Here is a 19798-nt window from a genome sequence, read left to right on the forward strand (position 1 = left end):
GTTAGTGAAGTGTGTCAGGGGAGTACAACAGTGGGTACATGTTCCACATCCTGTCAGAGGGGTTTTTGTACATCTCCATCACACATTCACATTACTGTACCCAGTAATACACAGCAGAGTCCTCTGCCTTCAGACCAGACAGTTTCAGATGTGTTATGCTCACTGAGCTGTCTTTGGTCAGTTCATTCTGTCCCTCCAGAGATTTGGCTTAGCCTGCTGCTCCAGTATTGTTGATCCAGCCCATCCATTCCAGTGGTTTCCCTGCAGGTTGGTGAATACAGTTCATACCATAGGTTATAAAGGTATACCCAGTTCCTCTGCAAGAGGTTGAGAGTTTCTCCTGGCTTTTACTGGAGTGGACTGGAGGGTATGGATTCCATAGTTTGACCATTTAAACCTGAAGGAGAGAAGGAGAGAGGGAACAGGGGGAGAGGAGAAAGGAGAGAGGGTGGAATATTGAGTGAAAACAATGGAAAATTGTCTTCAGTCTTTGCTCAGAATAAGAAGAGTTGATGAGGAGTAAAACCCAAGCAGAACTCACATGGCAGACAGAGAGAGAGCAGCAGAAGGTAGAGTTTTCCCTTCATACTGAGGGTGGAGATATGAACTCAGCTGCTCCACACAATACAACAAGTCAACAAGTCATCAGCAGAACATAAGTGTAAATGAACTCTGAGGGATCTGGATTTACATCATGATGTCATGGGGGAGGGACTGATAACTCTGAGGTCAGAGGTCAAGCTATGACTCATTGGTAGGGCCAGAAGTTTTCGTTGATAACATGACATGTCAAATGACACAGATAAACTCTGTCCCCATGCCATAATCAGGGCCTAGAGTTTTTCCTGATCTGGTCAAGGTGTTTGGTAAAACTGCAGGGAATCTTGGAGGATGGTTTGCTGAGTATTTATAGAAATAATTCCCCATTGTGGTTAATTTTCTATAAATGTCCGATTAGGGATCAATCTATCAAGGACAGTCACCTTGTTTAACAGGAATAAACACAACTACAGTATGTAGGCCTGTATGTGATTCCTCTTTATTTTCTATCTCTCTCCTCAGGGAAATATGTACCTTGTGTTGATGTACAAGTAGTTATGTTGTTTTGGCTCTTAGGGGAATATTATGCTTCAGTAGATGTTACTCTGTTGTACTGATGCTCTACTGCCCTCTGTTGACTCTGTTGTACTGATGCTCTACTGCCCTCTGTTGACTCTGTTGTACTGATGCTCTACTGCCCTCTGTTGACTCTGTTGTACTGATGCTCTACTGCCCTCTGTTGACTCTGTTGTACTGATGCTCTACTGCCCTCATTTGACTCTGCTGTACTGATGCTCTTCTGCCCTCTTTTGACTCTGCTGTACTGATGCTCTACTGCCCTCTGTTGACTCTGTTGTACTGATGCTCTACTGCCCTCTGTTGACTCTGTTGTTCTGATGCTCTACTGCCCTCTGTTGACTCTGTTGTACTGATGCTCTACTGCCCTCTGTTGACTCTGCTGCCAGTTAGATTCTCTGAGGGGTTTTTGAACAGATCCTCCACTCACACCACTGTGTCTCTTGTGCACAGTAATACACAGCAGAGTCCTCTGCTCTCAGAACAGACAGCTTCAGATACACCATGCTGTTAGAATTCTCTATGGTGACTTCTATCTGTCCTTCAACTCTTTTTGCATATGTAGTTCCACTAGCATTAATGGCTATCAATTCAAGTGCTCTTCCTACAGGTTGATGTATCCAGGCCATGTTTTAGCTACTAAAGTTAAAGGCAGATCCCTTACAGGAGAGGCTGAGAGGTTCTCCAGGCTTTTTCAGGACTGGACTGGAGGGAATGGACTCCAGACTCTGACCATACACCCCTAATAGAGAAAAGAGAAGGAAGACAATAGATCACTAATATTTTAACAATGGATGTTATAATTCTCTCTATGTAAAATACCTAGTTCCAATGAATTGCTAGATTATTGAGTACATACTGCAGAGGGCCAGCAAGACCAGGAGGAGGTGTAGTTTGCCTGTCATCTTTTCAGGATGGAAGACAATTCACACATGGTAGGAAACATCACAGAAGGACTTGGGAGACAGAACTAACATGACAATCATGGTTGGGTGATAGCCTGTCACATGCATATAAAGGGGGTTTCAAGGAAATCAATTATAAGACAAAGCCAGACTTCAATGATCACTGTCAATCAGCAAACATGTTCTGTAATGTTTATCCAGTAAAGTAAGTTGCTGCTCCAGCCACAACTGTTTTTTCACGTCTCTCATTCAAACCTTTCTTCATGTATTAAGAAGATTAATTAAATAATTGATATTAAATCATATTACATTTTGATATTTCTCACAACAATAAGAAATTGTGGTATGTGGTCTCATACGTTCTAGGCATAGTTTTGAATCTGGCCTACTGCCCTTTGGCACAACCTCTATCTTTCATAACTGTCATCCTCTCTCTCTATCTGTTCAATAAAGTCAGAGAATACCTTACAAATGTATTTTTAAACACACAAAACAAGTTAATTAAAAAAATAACCATTCACATCCTGAAGTACTGTACCCTGAAATGTGTTCCCGTTGTTTCAATGTCCAATGATCAGCAACTGTCACCAAACCAATACATGGCTAAACGTCACTCAATTACTTTTTCAAATCATAATTTGACATTTTCTCCCACATCTGCAGTACATCACTGTTGTGTGTTGTTTTTAAACGTGTTACTGCACTTTCACAATGATATATTGGTCCTTTTTAGGGTTAATCAAGATGCTATATCAGGGTAATGCCTTTACCAGAGTGCAGGTGCATCCTGGGGCAGAAGTCATGCTTGGGTAGCTTTGAACTACTGTACCCAATGCTCATTTTGATAGATACGCCTGATAAAAACACATTCTTAAACTCTCTCCCCTATAAACAAGTTCAGTAAGCAAGACATACTAAAGTTTTTAGGGGGAGGTGCCCGGAACAGCTATAAGAAACCACAAAGAGCAATTTGTTATTTTAGTTAAGAACTCATTGTTTTATGCAATTCTTGAAAAGTTTGTTATATATATTACCAACACAAACCATGATAATGTGTGATGAGTGGCAGTGAATGACTGACAATATTAAATAATTGAAGTACTACTGCTGTGAACAAGGTCTATAATATAACTTAAATTGTGATTAAATTGTCTCATTATTTGATCATTCTCACCATTTAGTCAAATCAAATTAAAATAGTCTTCACGTGGTTGAAACATTGTGTGGTTACCAGACACCAGCTGGCTTATGCAAAAAAACAGTTTCTCCTCAGCTGAAACATGGTAGTGAGAATTAGATCATGAAAGTGTATAGGGACAGTCCCTGCAGTCCCTGGGCTACTTAACTACTTTAACTGTCTATCTGAATCATCAGAGATGCTAAACTGGGACCCTGAAACACCCAGTTGACAGACTGGAGTTCACCAAGCATGGTGCCACACAGCTGTGAGGGTCACAGAGGGGAAGAGAGAGGGGTGGGGTGTGTGAGAGAAACAGACAACACTGAAAAGGAGAGCAGGACCGGTGTGTTTACTTCAAGATATCTACTACTGAACAAAAATATAAACTCAACATGTAAAGTTTTGGTCCCGTGTTTCATGAGCTGAAATAAAAGATCCCAAAAAATGTTTGATAAACACAACAAGCTTATTTCTCAAACATGTTTGTTTCCATCCCTGTTAGTGAGCATTTCTCCTTTGCCAAGATAATCCATCCAGCTGACAAGTGTGGCATATCAAGAATATGATTGAACAGCATCATCATTACACAGGTGGACCTTTGTGCTGGGGCAATAAACAACCACTCTAAAATGTACAGTTTTGTCACACAATGTCACAGATCTCAAGTTGAGGGAGTGTGCAATTGGCATGCAGAGCAGGAATGTCCAACATAACTGTTGCCAGAGAATTGACGTTAATTTCTCTACCATACGACACCTCCAACGTCATTTTTGAGAACTTATCCGAACATCCAACCGGCCTGACAACCGCAGACTTTGTGTAACCACGCCAGCCCATGAGCTCCACATCCGGCTTCTTCGCCAGCGGGATCATCTGAGGAGGGGTAGAGGGGTGCTGAGGAGTATAACTGTTTGTAATAAAGCCCTTTGTGGGGAAAAACTCATTCTGATTGGCTGGGCCTGGCTCCCCAGTGGGTCGACCTGGCTCCCAAGTGGTGGGCTTATGCCCTCCAGGCCCACCCATGGCTGCACCCCTGCCCAGTTGTGTGAAATCCATACATTAGGGTCTAATGAATTAATTCTGATTAAATTATTTCCTTCTATGAACTGTAACTCAGTAAAAATTTTGAAATTGTTGCATGTTACATTTATATATTTTCTTGAGTATACATCTCCTATTCATACAATTAAATAATGCTGCTTGCAAGATAATGGTCTAAACATAAATATATGCAATGCATTATATTCAGTAGGCTAGTCTATGGCAACTAAAACAGTCTGCCCACTTGAACCTGAATTTGATTCCAGGGATTTGATTTGATACCAGGGATATTCTAATATTACCCAATGAGGTCTGGATTAGCCGACTGCTGTTTTTTGTTGTACCTGATAATTAATTTATCCCACCTGGTGTCCCAGATCTTAATCATTCCCTGATTAGAGGGGATAGAATGAGAAACAAAGCAGCGGAACTGGCTTTAGGTCCAGGGTTTAATTTGAAGGGCCTTTAGTCTATGGATACCCATGTTTCTCTTCAGCCCCAGACAGGTTTACAGGCTTGTTTTTCAAGTTCTACCAAAAGTATATTCTGCTTTCCAGATTAACTAGCCGCGTTGGTAGGAAAACCACTAGCACCCGGAAATGCGCCACTTTCTTCGGGTTCATATAACAAGTCAAAGCCACCGGCAAATTGGAATGTGATGTATCTGAGTTCAGAGACAGGGCAACATACGACCATTTAGGCTACCTTCGGGCAGAATCAGGTGCGTTTTAACTTTTTAATTTCCTCAACTTTTGTTAGGTTTCAGTTATTTTTTTATTCATCAGCAGCATCTATTTACGGGAAAATTCGGGTAAGACTTCACAACTTCATCCATCCTGAAAAGAGTGCAGCTTGTACAGTATCCTAACAAAGAAGGTTTCCGACGTAAACTGTTTTAATGTGTAACAATTTGGTACTCTAGTTTAAATCGTGAATGTTGCATCATCATGCCTGTCACTATTGACATCCGCCCACGCTTTCGCATAATTATTGAAGGTTTTACCGCGTTCATTCAAATGCGAGCAACCAACCGTGAATAACTTCCAGCAAGACCTAATTTCCACCTTTTTATAGCCCATATAACGGACCGTATATTTGGTCATCTTACCTTCTTAGTCTGCCTTTTTGCATTTTCTACACTTGACCTGAACCAGGTGGTTCTAACGATGAAGCCGTGCCCTGGGTGTAGGCCTATTCATTACACCTATTTTGCAACGATAACGAGAATTTCAATTTGACACACACAGGTCCGTTCCGTTCTTAAATGGTAAAAGGTTTCTGTTAAAATATAATGAATACACCCCTGGATTCATCATGTGTTCTCAATGCGCAAAAAACGTATCTTGACTGAAATATAAGTGTTCAAGGCTACTTCATGTGGGCGTTTTTAAAAGACCACTGAAGTTTAGTCAGACAATGGCCAAGACCAGCAGCCATTGATGTCTGGAATTTACAACTCTATATTGCTATTGGCAAAGTGAATGTCCAATAGCCGGGCTCTTCTCTCATCACTGGTTATTTTGGTTGTGTGGTGTATCAATCCTGTTTTACCAGGTGACATTATCCGCTAACTCACTTTGTGTGTGTCTGTTGGGTGGACAGAGATGGCCAGCCAGAGCGAGGTGATTGACAGGTTGAGGGCTACGTTCAGGTCAGGTGTGACCTTTCCAGAGCAGTTCCGTATGACCCAGCTCCAGAACCTTCTCTCCCTAGTCGAAGAAAACGAGCAGCTGATACAAGATGCTCTCCACAAGGACCTCCATAAGGTACAAGCAAACACTCAGATATGCGCAGACTGCTGTACACTCTGCATGTCCTCTGCCTCTCTCTCTCCACCTCATCCTCTTTCCCTGTCCCTTTTTCTTACCTTAGATCTTTTGTTGTCCTGTTCCCTCTCTCCCTCGCTCATTTCACCTTCTCCCTTCTCTCTCCCCCCTCAGCCCAAGTTTGAGTCGGTCCTGTCAGAGATTCAGATAACCCTGAATGACCTGTACTTCGCCATGGAAAACCTCAGGACCTGGATGCAGCCGGAATACAACATTGGCAAGAATCTGGTACAGATTCCATCAATATTCACTGTCAACTGTTTGACTCTACCACCTTTTACTATGTCTCAACATGTAAACACACACAATTGGAATATTTTTTTACTGACTTATATAATAATTGTCCAACCATCTACTTTCCTCTCTCCGTCCTGTTTTAGGCCACAAGGATGGATGACTGTTTCATACGCAGGGAACCCTTGGGGGTAGTTTTAATCATCGGGGCATGGAACTACCCTCTACATCTTATTCTCTTACCTTTGGTTGCTGCAATTGCTGCAGGTACACATCTATCATGCCTTTGTATACCTAGAGGCTTTGTTAATAGTAATGGATTGGATTTTGTAGCGTTTTTACAGTAGTTCAACGCATTTTACATCCACCAATATTGCCTTATCAGTAATGTATGTGTAAAGTGAATGCTAACTCTGTTAGCATTTCATTATTGATTAGGTTTTGTGACGATGACATAATATTTATTCCATTATGTCGTGAACCAGGAAACTGTGCCATTCTGAAGCCGTCAGAGATCTGTCAGGCCACCGAGCAACTCCTGGCAGAACTCATCCCCAAATACCTGTCTCAGGTAGTACACACACACCTATATGTGCTTTAATTTCCCCCTGCTTCTGTTACCTGTTTTGGATCATCAATGGAATGAAGGCCAACAGTGCCATATTTGCTCTATACCTGCCCACTTATTGTTTGTTTTTTATGTTTTGAGTTTTGCCATCTGACTATTGTAGGACTGCTATGCAGTACTATGTGGTGGAGCAGAGGACACCAAGTCATTGCTGAAGAATAAATTTGACCACATCTTCTACACAGGTAAAGCCTAACAGAGAGGACTCCTTAGACCAATAATATGTATTAGCTCAATCCCTCTTTTTAGTATGTTTTTGTGTTTAAAAATGTTGGCCTTATGCCCCTTTTAACTCACCTTTGCCATATCACCTCTATCGCACACTCTTGCATACCCTTTCTTTCACCTCTTCTTTTCTCTTCCCCATCTCCTCCCCAGGTTCCCAGGTGGTGGCCCGTTCCATCCTGCTAGCGGCGGCACCTCACCTGACCCCCGTCACCCTGGAGCTGGGTGGCAAGAGCCCCTGCTTCATCTACGGCCATATTGACATCCATAAGGCCGCCAAGCGCCTGTGCTGGTCCAAGTTCTTCAACACTGGCCAGAGCTGTGTGGCACCCGACTACGTCCTCTGCACAGCCCAGACCCGGGACGCCCTACTGCCCGCTCTCCGGGAGACCCTGCGGACCTTCTACGGGCCGGACCCCGGAGCGAGCCTGGACATGGGGCGCATAGTCACCCCACGCCACTGGAGACGCCTGATGGACATGCTGGAGAAGTCCAAGGGGAAGGTGGTGATCGGAGGGGAGAGCCGTGAGGAGGACAGGTATATTGGTGAGTTTTGGGGGTACAGGAAAGGACGATGAGATGCAGGCAGTGGTGTTGAGTTTGGTTTGTATACTGCTGCCACCTTGTGGGTGTGAATGCAAGTTGAAATATGTTGAGGTGGTAGCCTTGCTGTTAAAGTGGCTTTAATTTCAAGTATGAGTAACTAATCCGGAATATATAGAAGCAAATTCTTGCTGATCAAGTGGTGTTTCTAGCTCCCACAGTGTTGGTGGACGTGCAGGAGTCTGATGCTCTAATGCAGGAGGAGATCTTTGGCCCCATCCTGCCCATCCTAACCATAGAGTCTCTGGAGGAGGGCATAGACTACATCAACCGCCAAGAGAAACCCCTGGCCCTCTACGTCTTCTCTGACGAGACCTCGGTAAGACCATGACCTACATTACAGCACATAGATGTTTCTTCTCACATCTAATTTCTTATGTTATAGTCATGGTGGTGTCCTCCACAGAGCTGTAGTTCTATGGCTGCCTCTGCTTTCACTGTGGCTCCACTCTTATGGAATAAATGCACATTCCTCCCCTCTCTCTGTCAGGTGGTGACCACAGTGTTGAACAACACCAGTAGTGGTGGTTTCTGCGGCAATGATGGTATAGTACACATGGCCTTGCCAGGCCTGCCCTTTGGAGGAGTAGGTAAGTGTGTATCTGACAACGTAAATAAAATGGTCATTATCAGAAGAAAAGCACTAGACATGGATCTGATCATGGTGCCCTGTCATCTTCCTCTACCCTCCAGGTGCCAGTGGGATGGGTAGCTACCACGGCCGCTGGGGCTTTGAGACATTCAGCCACAGGCGGGGCTGTATGAACCGGAGCTGGTTACTGGAGAGGGTCAACGTCCTGCGCTACCCGCCCTACAGCGACTACAACCTGGGCTGGTTGCGCTGGGCCACCACCTTCAAGAAGAACAGCTGGGGAGGCTGCTCAGTCATGTGAGAGTGCTACCCGGTGCATGCCTGACTGTACTCACAAAGCCAATGGGCTTTTCTTAAAGGTCCAATGCAGCGGTTTTTATACAATTAAGTACCTTACTGTGATTGTTTTCAATTAAAATGGCCAACAAGTAACATCTTCTTAGCAAAGAGCAATTTCTCAAGCAAGAATTTGCTATGACTGCCTGGGAGTTGTCTGGATGGGGAGGGGAAACTAGCTGTTGTTGGCAGAGGTTTGGATCTCTTATTGGTCTATTAACTCATTTACCGCCTGAGGTTGTCACCAGACATTCCAAGAGTCCCTTCCCACCTAAACGGGCTGAAATTTCAGGCGGTCTTTATAAACTGCTCTTACACTAAAAGTATCATTTTTCACAGTATTATTCCAACATCATAATGTATAAAACACAGAATCTATTTTTTTGACTGCACTGGGCCTTTAAAGTATCTGTTCAGTGTTCCAGATTTCTATTATTTACCTCCAATTCAAAAAATATATAATTTTCTCTGTTCCCTGCTTTGCCAGATTGGAAACAGTGGTTGGGTGTGTACTGGTAGAAAAAAAAGCTGACATGCCAGATCAGCCAATGAAATGCACGAACACTTGTATATTCAAATTAGCTACCAACTCCATGTGGGGCAGTGCTGTACGCACTGCCTAGCACACTTGCCTTGTTTTTTTGGGTGGCCTTGGCTGTGTATAGGTTGCCTGCCCTGTCCACTAAGAATCCGGATCACGTTCTGCACATGTTATTTTACACACACTACATAACTGCTGCTCACACTCCCCTTCCTTTACGTTTCTCTCTTTACTCACCCCTTCTGAACTATGATGCCTATCTCTGCCTCGTTTCTGAACAGCTGAAATAAAATAAACTGCTGCAATTTGATTGAACATTCCCCAAAATATTGTTAATGTAACTCCCCACTTGAGTTTTGCGTAGGAACTCTGTGTTTTCCACACACAGGCCCTACTAACTGCTATTTTGCTTTTCAATGATCGTGCAAGTACAGCATGAGAAGCGGTTCCACCTCTAGGCAGCCGAGCGCGTGAATCCGGACCGGTAACCTCAGTCTGACAATGGGCGAGTTAGTTCTGTGGTGCCGTGCGCTATTACCTCTATCGTTTGTCAACTACTGCCTACTATACTGAACAAAAATATAAACGCAACAATGTAAATGATTTTACTGATTTTACAGTTCATATAAGGAAATCAGTCAACTGAAATAAATTCCTTAAACTTTAATCTATGGATTTCACATGACTGGAGGGCATATGCCCACCTACTTGTGAGCCAGGCCCAGCCCATCAGAATGAGTTTTTCCCCACAAAGGGCTTTATTATTGACATACTCTGCAGTTTATCGGCTGTCCTGGGCTGGTTACACTGCGGTTGTGAGGCTGGTTGAATGTACTACCAAATTCTCTAAAATGACATTGGAGGCGGCTTATGGTACATAGATGAACATTACATTTTCTGGCAACCGCTCTGGTGGACATCTTCCTTGTGTTTGATGTACAGTTACAACAGACCACAAGTTTCTACAAACATGCCGATCATGTTTTCTGTGTACAACATGAGAGCTGCATGTTAGCCTAACACCCTTCCTGAAAAAAGAACATGAAATTGCACTTGAGGCATGGAATGCGTCGATTGAACATGCCCACCATATCTTTAGTGTACAACACAACGTTTCCCCCTCCATGTCAAGGAGGAAGCAGCGGCAGCAGAGCATGTTAGCTTATTGCTTCTAAACAGCCAGCAGGCCAACTTACAAACCCCACATTTTAAAATGGAAGTGACTGAGTTGTATAGGCTTACTCCTTTTTGCTAACACAACCTGTGGATTGCTTGTGCGCTGCAGTTTTAGTGGGCCTTTTGGTTTGAGTACTTGAAAAGAAGGCTGTACTTGTATAGGGCCATTGAGTCAGCAGAAAAGAGCTGCTACCTGTGGTTCTGGTTTAACCAGGTTATTCAAGGGAGGGACACAGGCTGCATCTCAATAGTCTTGATTTGGCTTCCTTCCCTTGTCTCTCCTTTACCACAAACTGGAAAACTGAAGAAAGGTGAAAGTCATGTGGTAGATACCAATGGCTTTCACCTGTCCTGTTCTTTCAATCTTCGCAGCTGAAGGGAAGGAGAGCTTCTATTGCAATCCACCCAGGGTGTGGTTTCCGTTCTGTGTGTTCACTGCTACATCACAATGGTCTAAACCTGCTTCTTCCACTCATCTTGCTTTGACCCATCAGACTAGATGAGTGGAAGCCACTATATTGAAATGTTTCCCCAGATTTTAAAATGCACTGGCTACCAGGGTCTGGAGAGGTAAAGGGTTTTTAGCACTGTTGCACAAGACCCCCATTGTTTACCATGGGGTTAGTATAGTTCACAGAACGGTCTTATGTAACAATTTTACTGGGTTTTGTTAAACGCTGTGTGACATTAGGTGGTGGATGTGTTTTGATTTTAAAAGTTTTGTTCAGAAGACATTAATAAAACTTTCATTTACATGACTATATGTTGGCTTATACTTTAAGTGTTAATTGTACTGTTATTTCCCCATTCTCCCTCATCCCAGCATGTTGCTTTTCTATGCAAGTCATTGCATCATTAGTGCTTTACTCAATTACTTTTTGAATGTAAGGTGACTGACAAACTTTTCAATATCATTGAGGCAAAATCCCACTCTTTAAACATTTTTAATTTCCATCATGACTTGATTAAAACTCACTCTTAAAAGACGGGCTTCATCTCAAATCCCCCAAGTCATATCATAGAATCTGAACTGACAGTGAAGAACTCTAGGCTTACACAAGTCGCATGTACAGTTGAAGTGGGAAGTTTACAGACTCAGGTTGGAGTCATTAAAACACGTTTTCAGCCACTCCACAAATGTCTTGTTAACAAACTATAGTTTTGGCAAGTCTGTTAGGACATCTACTTTGCATGACACAAGTCATTTTTCCAACAATTGTTTAGATCAATTTCACTTAATTCACTGTACCACAATTCCAGTGGGTCAGAAGTTTACATACACTAAGTTGACTGTGCCTTTTAAACAGCTTAGATAATTCCAGAAAATGTCATGGCTTTAGAAGCTTCTGATAGGCTAATTGACTTCATTTGAGTCAATTGGAGGTGGACCTGTGGCTGTATTTCAAGGCCTACCTCCAAACTCAGTGCCTCTTTGACAGCATGGGAAAATCAAAAGAAATCAGCCAAAATCTCAAACAATTGTAGACTTCCACAAGTCTGGTTCATCCTTGGAATCAATTTCCAAATGGCTGAAGGTACCACGTTTATCTGTACAAACAATAGTACACAAGTATAAACACCATGGGACCACGCAGCCGTCATACCGCTCAGGAAGGAGATGCGTTCTGTCTCCTAGAGATGAACGTACTTTGGTGCGAAAAGTGCAAATCAATCCCAGAACAGCAAAGGACCTTGTGAAGATGCTGGAGGGAACAGGTACAAATGTATATTCACATAACCTGAAAGACCACTCAGCAAGGAAGAAGCCACTGCTCCGAAACCGCCATTAAAAAAAGCCAGACGAAGGTTCGCAACTGCACATGGGGACAGAGATCGTACTTTTTGGAGAAATGTCCTCTGGCCTGATACAAAATTAGAACTGCTTGGCCATGATGACCATCGCTATGTTTGGAGGAAAAAGGGGAAGCTTGCAAGCCGAAGAACACCATCCCAAGCATGGGGGTGGCAGCATCATGTTGTGGGGGTGCTTTTCTGCAGGAGGGACTGGGGCACTTGATGGCGTCATGAAGGAAAATTATGTGGATATATTGAAGCAACATCAAGACATCAGTCAGGAAGTTAAAGCGTAGTCACATTTGTCTTCCAAATAGACAATGACCCCAAGCATACATCCAAAGTTGTGGCAAAATGGCTTAAGGACAAAGTCAAGGTATTGGAGTGGCCGTCACAAAGCCCTGATGTAAATCCCATAGAAGATTTGTGGGCAGACCTGAAAAAGCATGTGCTAGCAAGGAGGCCTACAAACCTGACTCAGTTACACCAGCTCTGTCAGGAGGAATGGGCCAAAATTCACCAAACTTATTGTGGGAAGTTTGTGGAATGCTACCAAAACATTTGACCCAAGTTAAACAATTTAAAAGGCAATGCTACCAAATACTAATTGAGTATGTTCACTTATGACCCACTGGGAATGTGATGAAAGAAATAAAAGCTGAAATAAATCACTATTATTCTAACATTTCACATTCTTAAAATAAAGTGATCCTAACAGACCTAAAACAGGGAATTTTTACTGGGATTAAATGCCAGGAATTGTGAAAAACTGAGTTTAAATGTATTGAGCTAAGGTCTATGTAAACTTCCGACTTCTGTATATTGCAAAAGAAAACGGCTCAATTGATTTCATCCGAGGCAATCAAAACACTTTACTTGTTACAGACTCGAAACACGCGTTGATACAATTATAATTTGTTTTTACATCACAGCCTGTATTCACAAAGCGTTAAGAGTAGGCGTGCTGATCTAGAATCCGTTTTGCCTTGTCTGTCACAATGAATAAGATTGCATGGACAGGAGGAACTGATCCTAGAACACTCCTACTCTTAGATGCTTTATGAGTACAGGCCCAGGTTGGGTGTGTGACTCAAAGAGAATGTATTTTATTCCAGTTCCTGAAAATCAACATCACAATTGTGTCATGGCTTGTACAAATGGGGGCTATATTGTTTCCTTCACTGTAGAGATCTGCAGTCTTTGTTTGTGGTAAATACAGTGTGTATATTATGGGGGACAGTACAAATCTGAGATTGGTCAAAAATGATAATTCTTAAATGTAAATATTCTAATACTGCTGCATTTTGCCTTTCACAGAGGTTTCTCCAGCATAGAGGTATACAATGCATGTCCTCTGTTCCAAACCGGCCCCTATCCACCCAGAGAACTTCTGTAAATTAAAGGATTGGACAGGTATAAGCAATATAGTAATAGCTCCACTTAGCTCTAGTAGGCTACGCTGTAACTTCTCGCATATTAGTATCCACTCCAATACATTTGGATTTAAGGTACATCAGCATATGCTTGCACCTATCCAATCCATTCCGATCTACAGAAGTGCCTATAGGTTGGTAGAAGATAGAGGATGGCTTGTGATTGGGTGTGGGACTGCTTCCTGGTAGTCTGAGGTCAGGGTTCGGGTTTGTGTGAGGAGGGGGGTTGGTCCCTGGGGGCTCTGCTCGGTGGCGGAGGCTGGCGAGGGGGCAGATGGCGGTAGGGGCTCCTTCTGGACCAGCTCTGGGTCATCCTGGCCTGCCTGGGGAGGATGCACCAACACTCGGTCGATGATCCCAAAGTCCTGTGCCTCAATGGGGCTCATGTAACGATCTCTCTCCATCACACACTCTGGGGGAAAGAAAACAGAAGGAAATAATTGTATGGTTACGAGTTTTGGTGAAAATGTGTGACACATTGGTGGTGGCTGAGGTGAGTTCACTCTTACAAAGTGCTTTGAGTGAGGAAGGACTCAATCATCAAATCACTTAACCTTGAAATAGTGCTAGAATTTAGTTAGGAGTCACTAATTCATAATGGGACTCAGAGGCTATGGTACATTTTCCATCAGACAAAGACATTTTGAAGTATTTTTTTATTGGAATATTACTGTTGCATATTGGGATGAAAAAAAAATATATATATATAAATATAGTTGGTTAATTTAGGATGTAGGCTATAACTTTCTCTGTCTGTTGTAAATAAGGATATTGAAATGGTACAAACACAAGCACATTGACACTATACCGGTACCCCCTGTATTTAGCCTTGCTATTGTTATTTCACTGCTGCTGTTTATTTTTTTTTATTTAATGTACTTAACTTCTTAAAGCATTGTTGGTTAAGAAAAAAGTGTTAGGCGTATGTGACAAACAAAAATTGATTTTGAGGCAGGATGCAGTCTACACATTGCATTGTGGGGCAAAACAACATTAGCTTCTCAATGATCATGCAACGCCACACTATTTGATACAGCACATGATTGAAATTAGCCAGAATTTCCTGTTCCTCAGGAACTAAAAGTTCTGCACATGTCAACAGTAACCAGAGTTTGACAATGGGCTTGTTTGTAAAGTAGAGAATCCCACATTCCCAGAAGGTTCGGTTGTTTAGCTATCGAAAAGAGTCGTCCAGAGAATTCGACGCGCAACCACTCCATTGATATAAATAGCTAAAACAAATTTCAAATACTTATAGAAAGTCATAAGAAAATACAAGTAGCTGATTTGGCCACATTATTTGAAAATACACAAAAGTATATTAATAACGAATAAATAATGACGCATGTATTTGAACCCAGGTCTGTCTTCATTGTTTGAACTTTTGTATGCTTAATCAAGGCTTTTCCCTCTGAGCCAGACTACTGAACTGGATGCCTTAGCTACTTACCTATATGTGTCAACAGCTGGCCAGTGTGTTTAGCGTAGAGTTGATTGATCTGTTTCTTTAACTTCATGATCTCCTCAGCCTGAATGGCGATGTCTGTAGCCTGACCCTAATAACACACAGGAGAGAGAAGACAGATGTTATGTAAAAGGCAACTGACAACTGAGGTGTCAAAATACTTTACCCCTTTCCATTCTTACCCTGGCTCCTCCGGAGGGCTGGTGCACCATGATGCGGGCGTTGGGCAGGGAGTGCCTCATGCCGGCCGTGCCTGAAGCTAGGGAGAAGACTGCCCATGCTGGCCGCCTGGCCCCACACCACGTGGAGATAGGGTTGAGGATGTACTGCATGGTGTCGTAGATGGCTAGGCCTGCCGTCACAACACCGCCTGGGGTGGGGGAAATAGGAGAGGAACATCATAGTGAACCAGGATTAATGGTTTGTTGGATTTAGTTCATCGATGTTCCTCTTCTCCCAGACTTTTCTATCTCTCTATAAAGCTGGAATCCATAGCGGTGAACCTGCCATGTCCATTTGCGATATTACAACGAAGACGTTACTTCAAACAAAGACATTTTTCCATCTGACATCATTAGAACCAAGTATGTATGATTTTTTATTTTACCACAATGCTGGATGCTCATTTCCTCAAAACAATAATACATGCGCCTGGGGCTGTTGCGCCTATCATGGATCTCAGCTTTAACGTTGACTTCAAATGAACTTCATTAGGTTAAGGTAAAAGGAGTTTCTGACTGCACCCTTTATCTCCCATTACTGTCATCTGATCCACCTGTCACTTGTGTTCTCTTGGTCTCTTTCCCTCTAAGAAACATGCTTTTTAAAGTAACCATCCCTATTCCACCAACCATCCCCTGCACCACCATCTGTTCCTCTTTGTGGGAGGTCCCCCTCTATTCTCCTCCCCTATTCTCTTACCAGGACTGTTGATGTACATGTGGATGGGTTTGTTGTTGCTCTCTGACTGCAGAAAGAGTAGTTGAGCAATAACCAGACTGGCCACAGAGTCATCAATCTGAAAAAAAAGGCAGGGGGAGAGGAGAGAGATTAACAAATGAATCTTAACTGCAACAGCAGACTCAGAAATCCAGATGTTTTAATCGGTGTGGGCTTACTTCGATTATGACCTTGCGCCAATAAGCAGAGTAAGTTGTATACATTTGATTTATTTTCTTACCTTTTTCATTTAACTAGGCAAGTCTTAATAACAAATTCTTATTTACTATGACAGCCTAGGAACAGTGGGATAACTGCCTTGTTCAGTGGCAGAACAACAGATTTTTACCTTGTCAGCTCTGGGATTCCATCTATCAACCTTTACTGACATAATCTGTTTCATATCGAATTATTAGTGTGCATGTAAACATATCTCCTGTGTAGGTTTTGAATCCCAAACTATTACACACACAGACTTACTGGCCCCATTACACTGACAGTGACACACAGCTAGACTTACTGGCCCCATTACACAGACAGTGACACACAGCTAGACTTACTGGCCCCATTACACAGACAGTGATACACAGTGAGACTTACCGGCCCCATTACACAGATGATCCTCTCCCTCAGAAGACGGGAGTAGATGTCATACGCACGCTCTCCTCGACCCTAGGAAAGAAGAGAAAGACAAGGAAAAGGAATGAGGGGAAGAAAGAGGAAGATCTTTGAACATTGGAAAGCAGCTAGAATAGCAAGGACCAGGAACTTACAGGTGAAAACCACTAACTAAACCGTTCCGAACCAAGAGTGAATCAAGTTGCATAGAAATGTTGCAGTCCTACATAGAACTCTGTTTGGGTTCTAATTCTTACCGTCTGCTCCACAACGATAGGTACGAGAGGACTCCTCCATTGAGCACTGTGGTGAATGGTCCTGCGTGACTTTAAAGCGGTCACTCCACATTGTAACACCCTCTAAGAGAGGGGGATAGAGAGAAAGAGTTAACATTTGTCTGTAAGATCTTAACTTAAGTGTTGGGCAGGTTATTTCAATAATGATATGTTAGTTACATTCAGAGATAGCATGGTTATTTTTTTCCAACTCTGGCCCCTTGAAGTGTGTTCAAAACAAAGCTATCAAATGTATTATGATCTTACATCAACTCTGAACATTACACACACTTTTGAAAATGCTACAGTTACTCATGATTTCACATTAACAGTTAGAGAAATGTTGAGTGGTTTCCTTAAAAAAAAGAGTAATTAAATTTAGCAAACTGGAGATGGGAATGAGTTAGGTTAGCTACACAATTTGTCAAGTTACACAAGTGTGGCTAGCCAGCTAGCTTTAATCGTCGCAGGTGCATGATGCATACTATTCATCTGATTCGAGAATGCACCGCTGAGACAGCTAATAAATATTTGCACATTGTAATCTATATAGTTTACAACACAAACTATGCATTTCCAAAATATGTTTTCACTCTTTAGCTCCAATACTTACTCGTATAAGCATTGTGATGTCTTGTAATGTGCAATCCCCTCTGTTTGACCCCAATTTAACCGGAAACAATTCTAATTTGAGCGTCGAACTGTTCCTGAAGTGGCTGAGCAATATTCCTCTGTCATGTGACGAGTTTGTGTTTACAGCCTCGAATATGTGGGCGCTAGGTGGCAATAGTGCACAAGAAAAATCCACTAACATAATACTACAGTATTGCTTATCGTTGCCTTGATAGTTTTCAGATACCGACTATTTTTTAAATACAAAAGCCTATTTGTTATTTAAATAATTATACTATTGAATAATAATGTGACGATTAAAGCTTAAAATTAAATGTTATTAAAATACAGAAATGTGTGTTGAAGAGCCAAAACTCGTGACATTGTAGACGGGGGTCTCTATAAATAACCATTTTTAAAAAAGGAGCACATGACAAGACTGTATTTCGCTAATGATATCCTCGTGGTTCTGGGGTTGTTTAGAAAAAAGTATCTTTATACAAAAGAGCGCCAAGACCATTCGAATAAAATACGTTTCATTTGATTTCCTTCACCATAGCCTACTGTAGGCCTAGAAACCAGTGTATTATTGGCGACACAATATAAAACCTAAAGGAACATTTAATTTTAAGAAAATAGCCCATTCATTTGTTTAACTGACTGGTCTATTATTATGTTGTTGTTGTTGTTGTTTTACATGTCCACACAAGTGCCTCTACTGATAACCATCTTTAATTAGGGGCCATTCTGAAAGCAGTGGGGAGAACATTGCGCAAAAAAGCGGTGCGTTTTTTTCAAAGAGAGGGGAGCACTTGAGTCGCAACGGCCTCATCAGAAAATCTCGTTCTTTCAAGTGTTAGTCGGACACTTTCACTTGGCCGTTGGACAGACCTCGCAGACATGTCGAATAACAGCGCAAACAGCAGCAACTTGGTTATCGCTCAGAAGGTGGTAAAACAACTTCGCCTAGAGGCGAGTGTTCGCAGGATCAAGGTAAAGAAATTACATTCAGAAAGACTGATCAAAAACTGTTCTGCATTGGGTGTGACTGGCTGACTTGTCAACATGGCCCTTTGGTAATTATTGAAAAGCTATATATTATGTCAAGTTTTACTATGTTATGGGAAGCATCGCGTTATTTGTTACAAAATGCTGTTCCACTGGAACTATGCCATCTGTTTGCAGAATTGTAACTAATTGCAGCTGTCCGTAGACTAACGGAGTAGCCCGTAAATTGACATTAACTCAATCGAGTGCCGCCTATCACCTGTCATGTTACCGAAAGAAAAATGTAAGATTATAATGCGGTTCATGTATTGCTGTATGCATGGGTGTTATGGCAAGTCTAGGCTACTCCCTCAGCTCTTCAGTTAGTTTAACGCCGTTTTGAATGGATGTATTTATTATATATTTAGAAGTTAACGATTTGCTGTTAATTGTGCTCTAAGTTAATCATGTGAAATATGAAGATTTCCTGCTGTAGGCTGTGTTGTCCGGAGAAGCAAACAGCTCGTAGGCTAGTTTCCGCGAATATTGCAGCACAGTGGTAACCTTTGTTGATTGTGGCTGTGACAGTAGTGCGATTGTTGGCCAAATTACTCCTTTAGAGAGAAAGCCAGATTAGTCCGCAGACCTTAAACCACCCTGTAGCACTCCAAGCATACTGTGCGTTGAAGGGCATATGAGAATGCAGGGAAAATATAGGCTTTTATCTATAGCTTATGAAATACGTTTATACCATATTATCAACTAACTAGATAAAAAATAAACTTAATGCATAACCCATTTGTGACTTGGTCCTAAAGTGCCATCTTGTGTTAATGGGGACAATGTTATTACAATGTTATGGCAACTGTTATAGACTTCACCCATGAAACAACCCTCTAGTAAAGTACCAGATCATTATGCTATTGCGAGTCAAGTCCTAGGTAGAGACTTTAGGAAAATAGCTGATCATTGCTCAGTTTCTCTCACAGTGTGAGCTTGGAGCATATTACTTTAGGTTCATTAAACTGAGTATCAGTAGGAGTTTTGTGGCTTGAAGTGAAAGTGTTGGCCCCTCTATTTATTGATGTGTGGACCAGGTCTCTCATGAAAAGCTGTGTTAACACAAGTAGATGTTAAGTAAAGCAGGATTAGAGCTCAATTTACTTGGAACTTCTTTATAGAAAATGCTGTCACTGTCAATGATGACTCATTCTCATTAATGTCTATGACATCGATATGTCATCTTTACTGCAGTCTTATGTAGCCTTTATG

The 19798-nt window shown here is 42.1% G+C and overlaps 1 protein-coding gene and 1 pseudogene across 1 annotated transcript; one reads left to right on the forward strand and one right to left on the reverse strand.

Annotated features, from left to right (window-relative positions):
* Positions 1-4803: 4803 nt before the first annotated feature.
* LOC135555255 (aldehyde dehydrogenase family 3 member B1-like) lies at positions 4804-11161 on the forward strand. Its single transcript, XM_064987567.1, has 10 exons — positions 4804-4963; positions 5845-6008; positions 6183-6296; positions 6449-6569; positions 6788-6873; positions 7034-7115; positions 7309-7701; positions 7911-8077; positions 8249-8348; positions 8452-11161. The coding sequence occupies exons 2-10, from the start codon at positions 5847-5849 to the stop codon at positions 8649-8651; spliced, it is 1425 nt and encodes a 474-aa protein (XP_064843639.1). The 5' UTR covers positions 4804-4963; positions 5845-5846; the 3' UTR covers positions 8652-11161.
* A 172-nt stretch (positions 11162-11333) lies between these two features.
* Positions 11334-17626, reverse strand: LOC135555256 (ATP-dependent Clp protease proteolytic subunit, mitochondrial-like; annotated as a pseudogene).
* Positions 17627-19798: the final 2172 nt, after the last annotated feature.

This window comes from Oncorhynchus masou, chromosome 15 (genome assembly GCF_036934945.1).
Source record: "Oncorhynchus masou masou isolate Uvic2021 chromosome 15, UVic_Omas_1.1, whole genome shotgun sequence".
Lineage (NCBI taxonomy): Eukaryota > Metazoa > Chordata > Actinopteri > Salmoniformes > Salmonidae > Oncorhynchus > Oncorhynchus masou.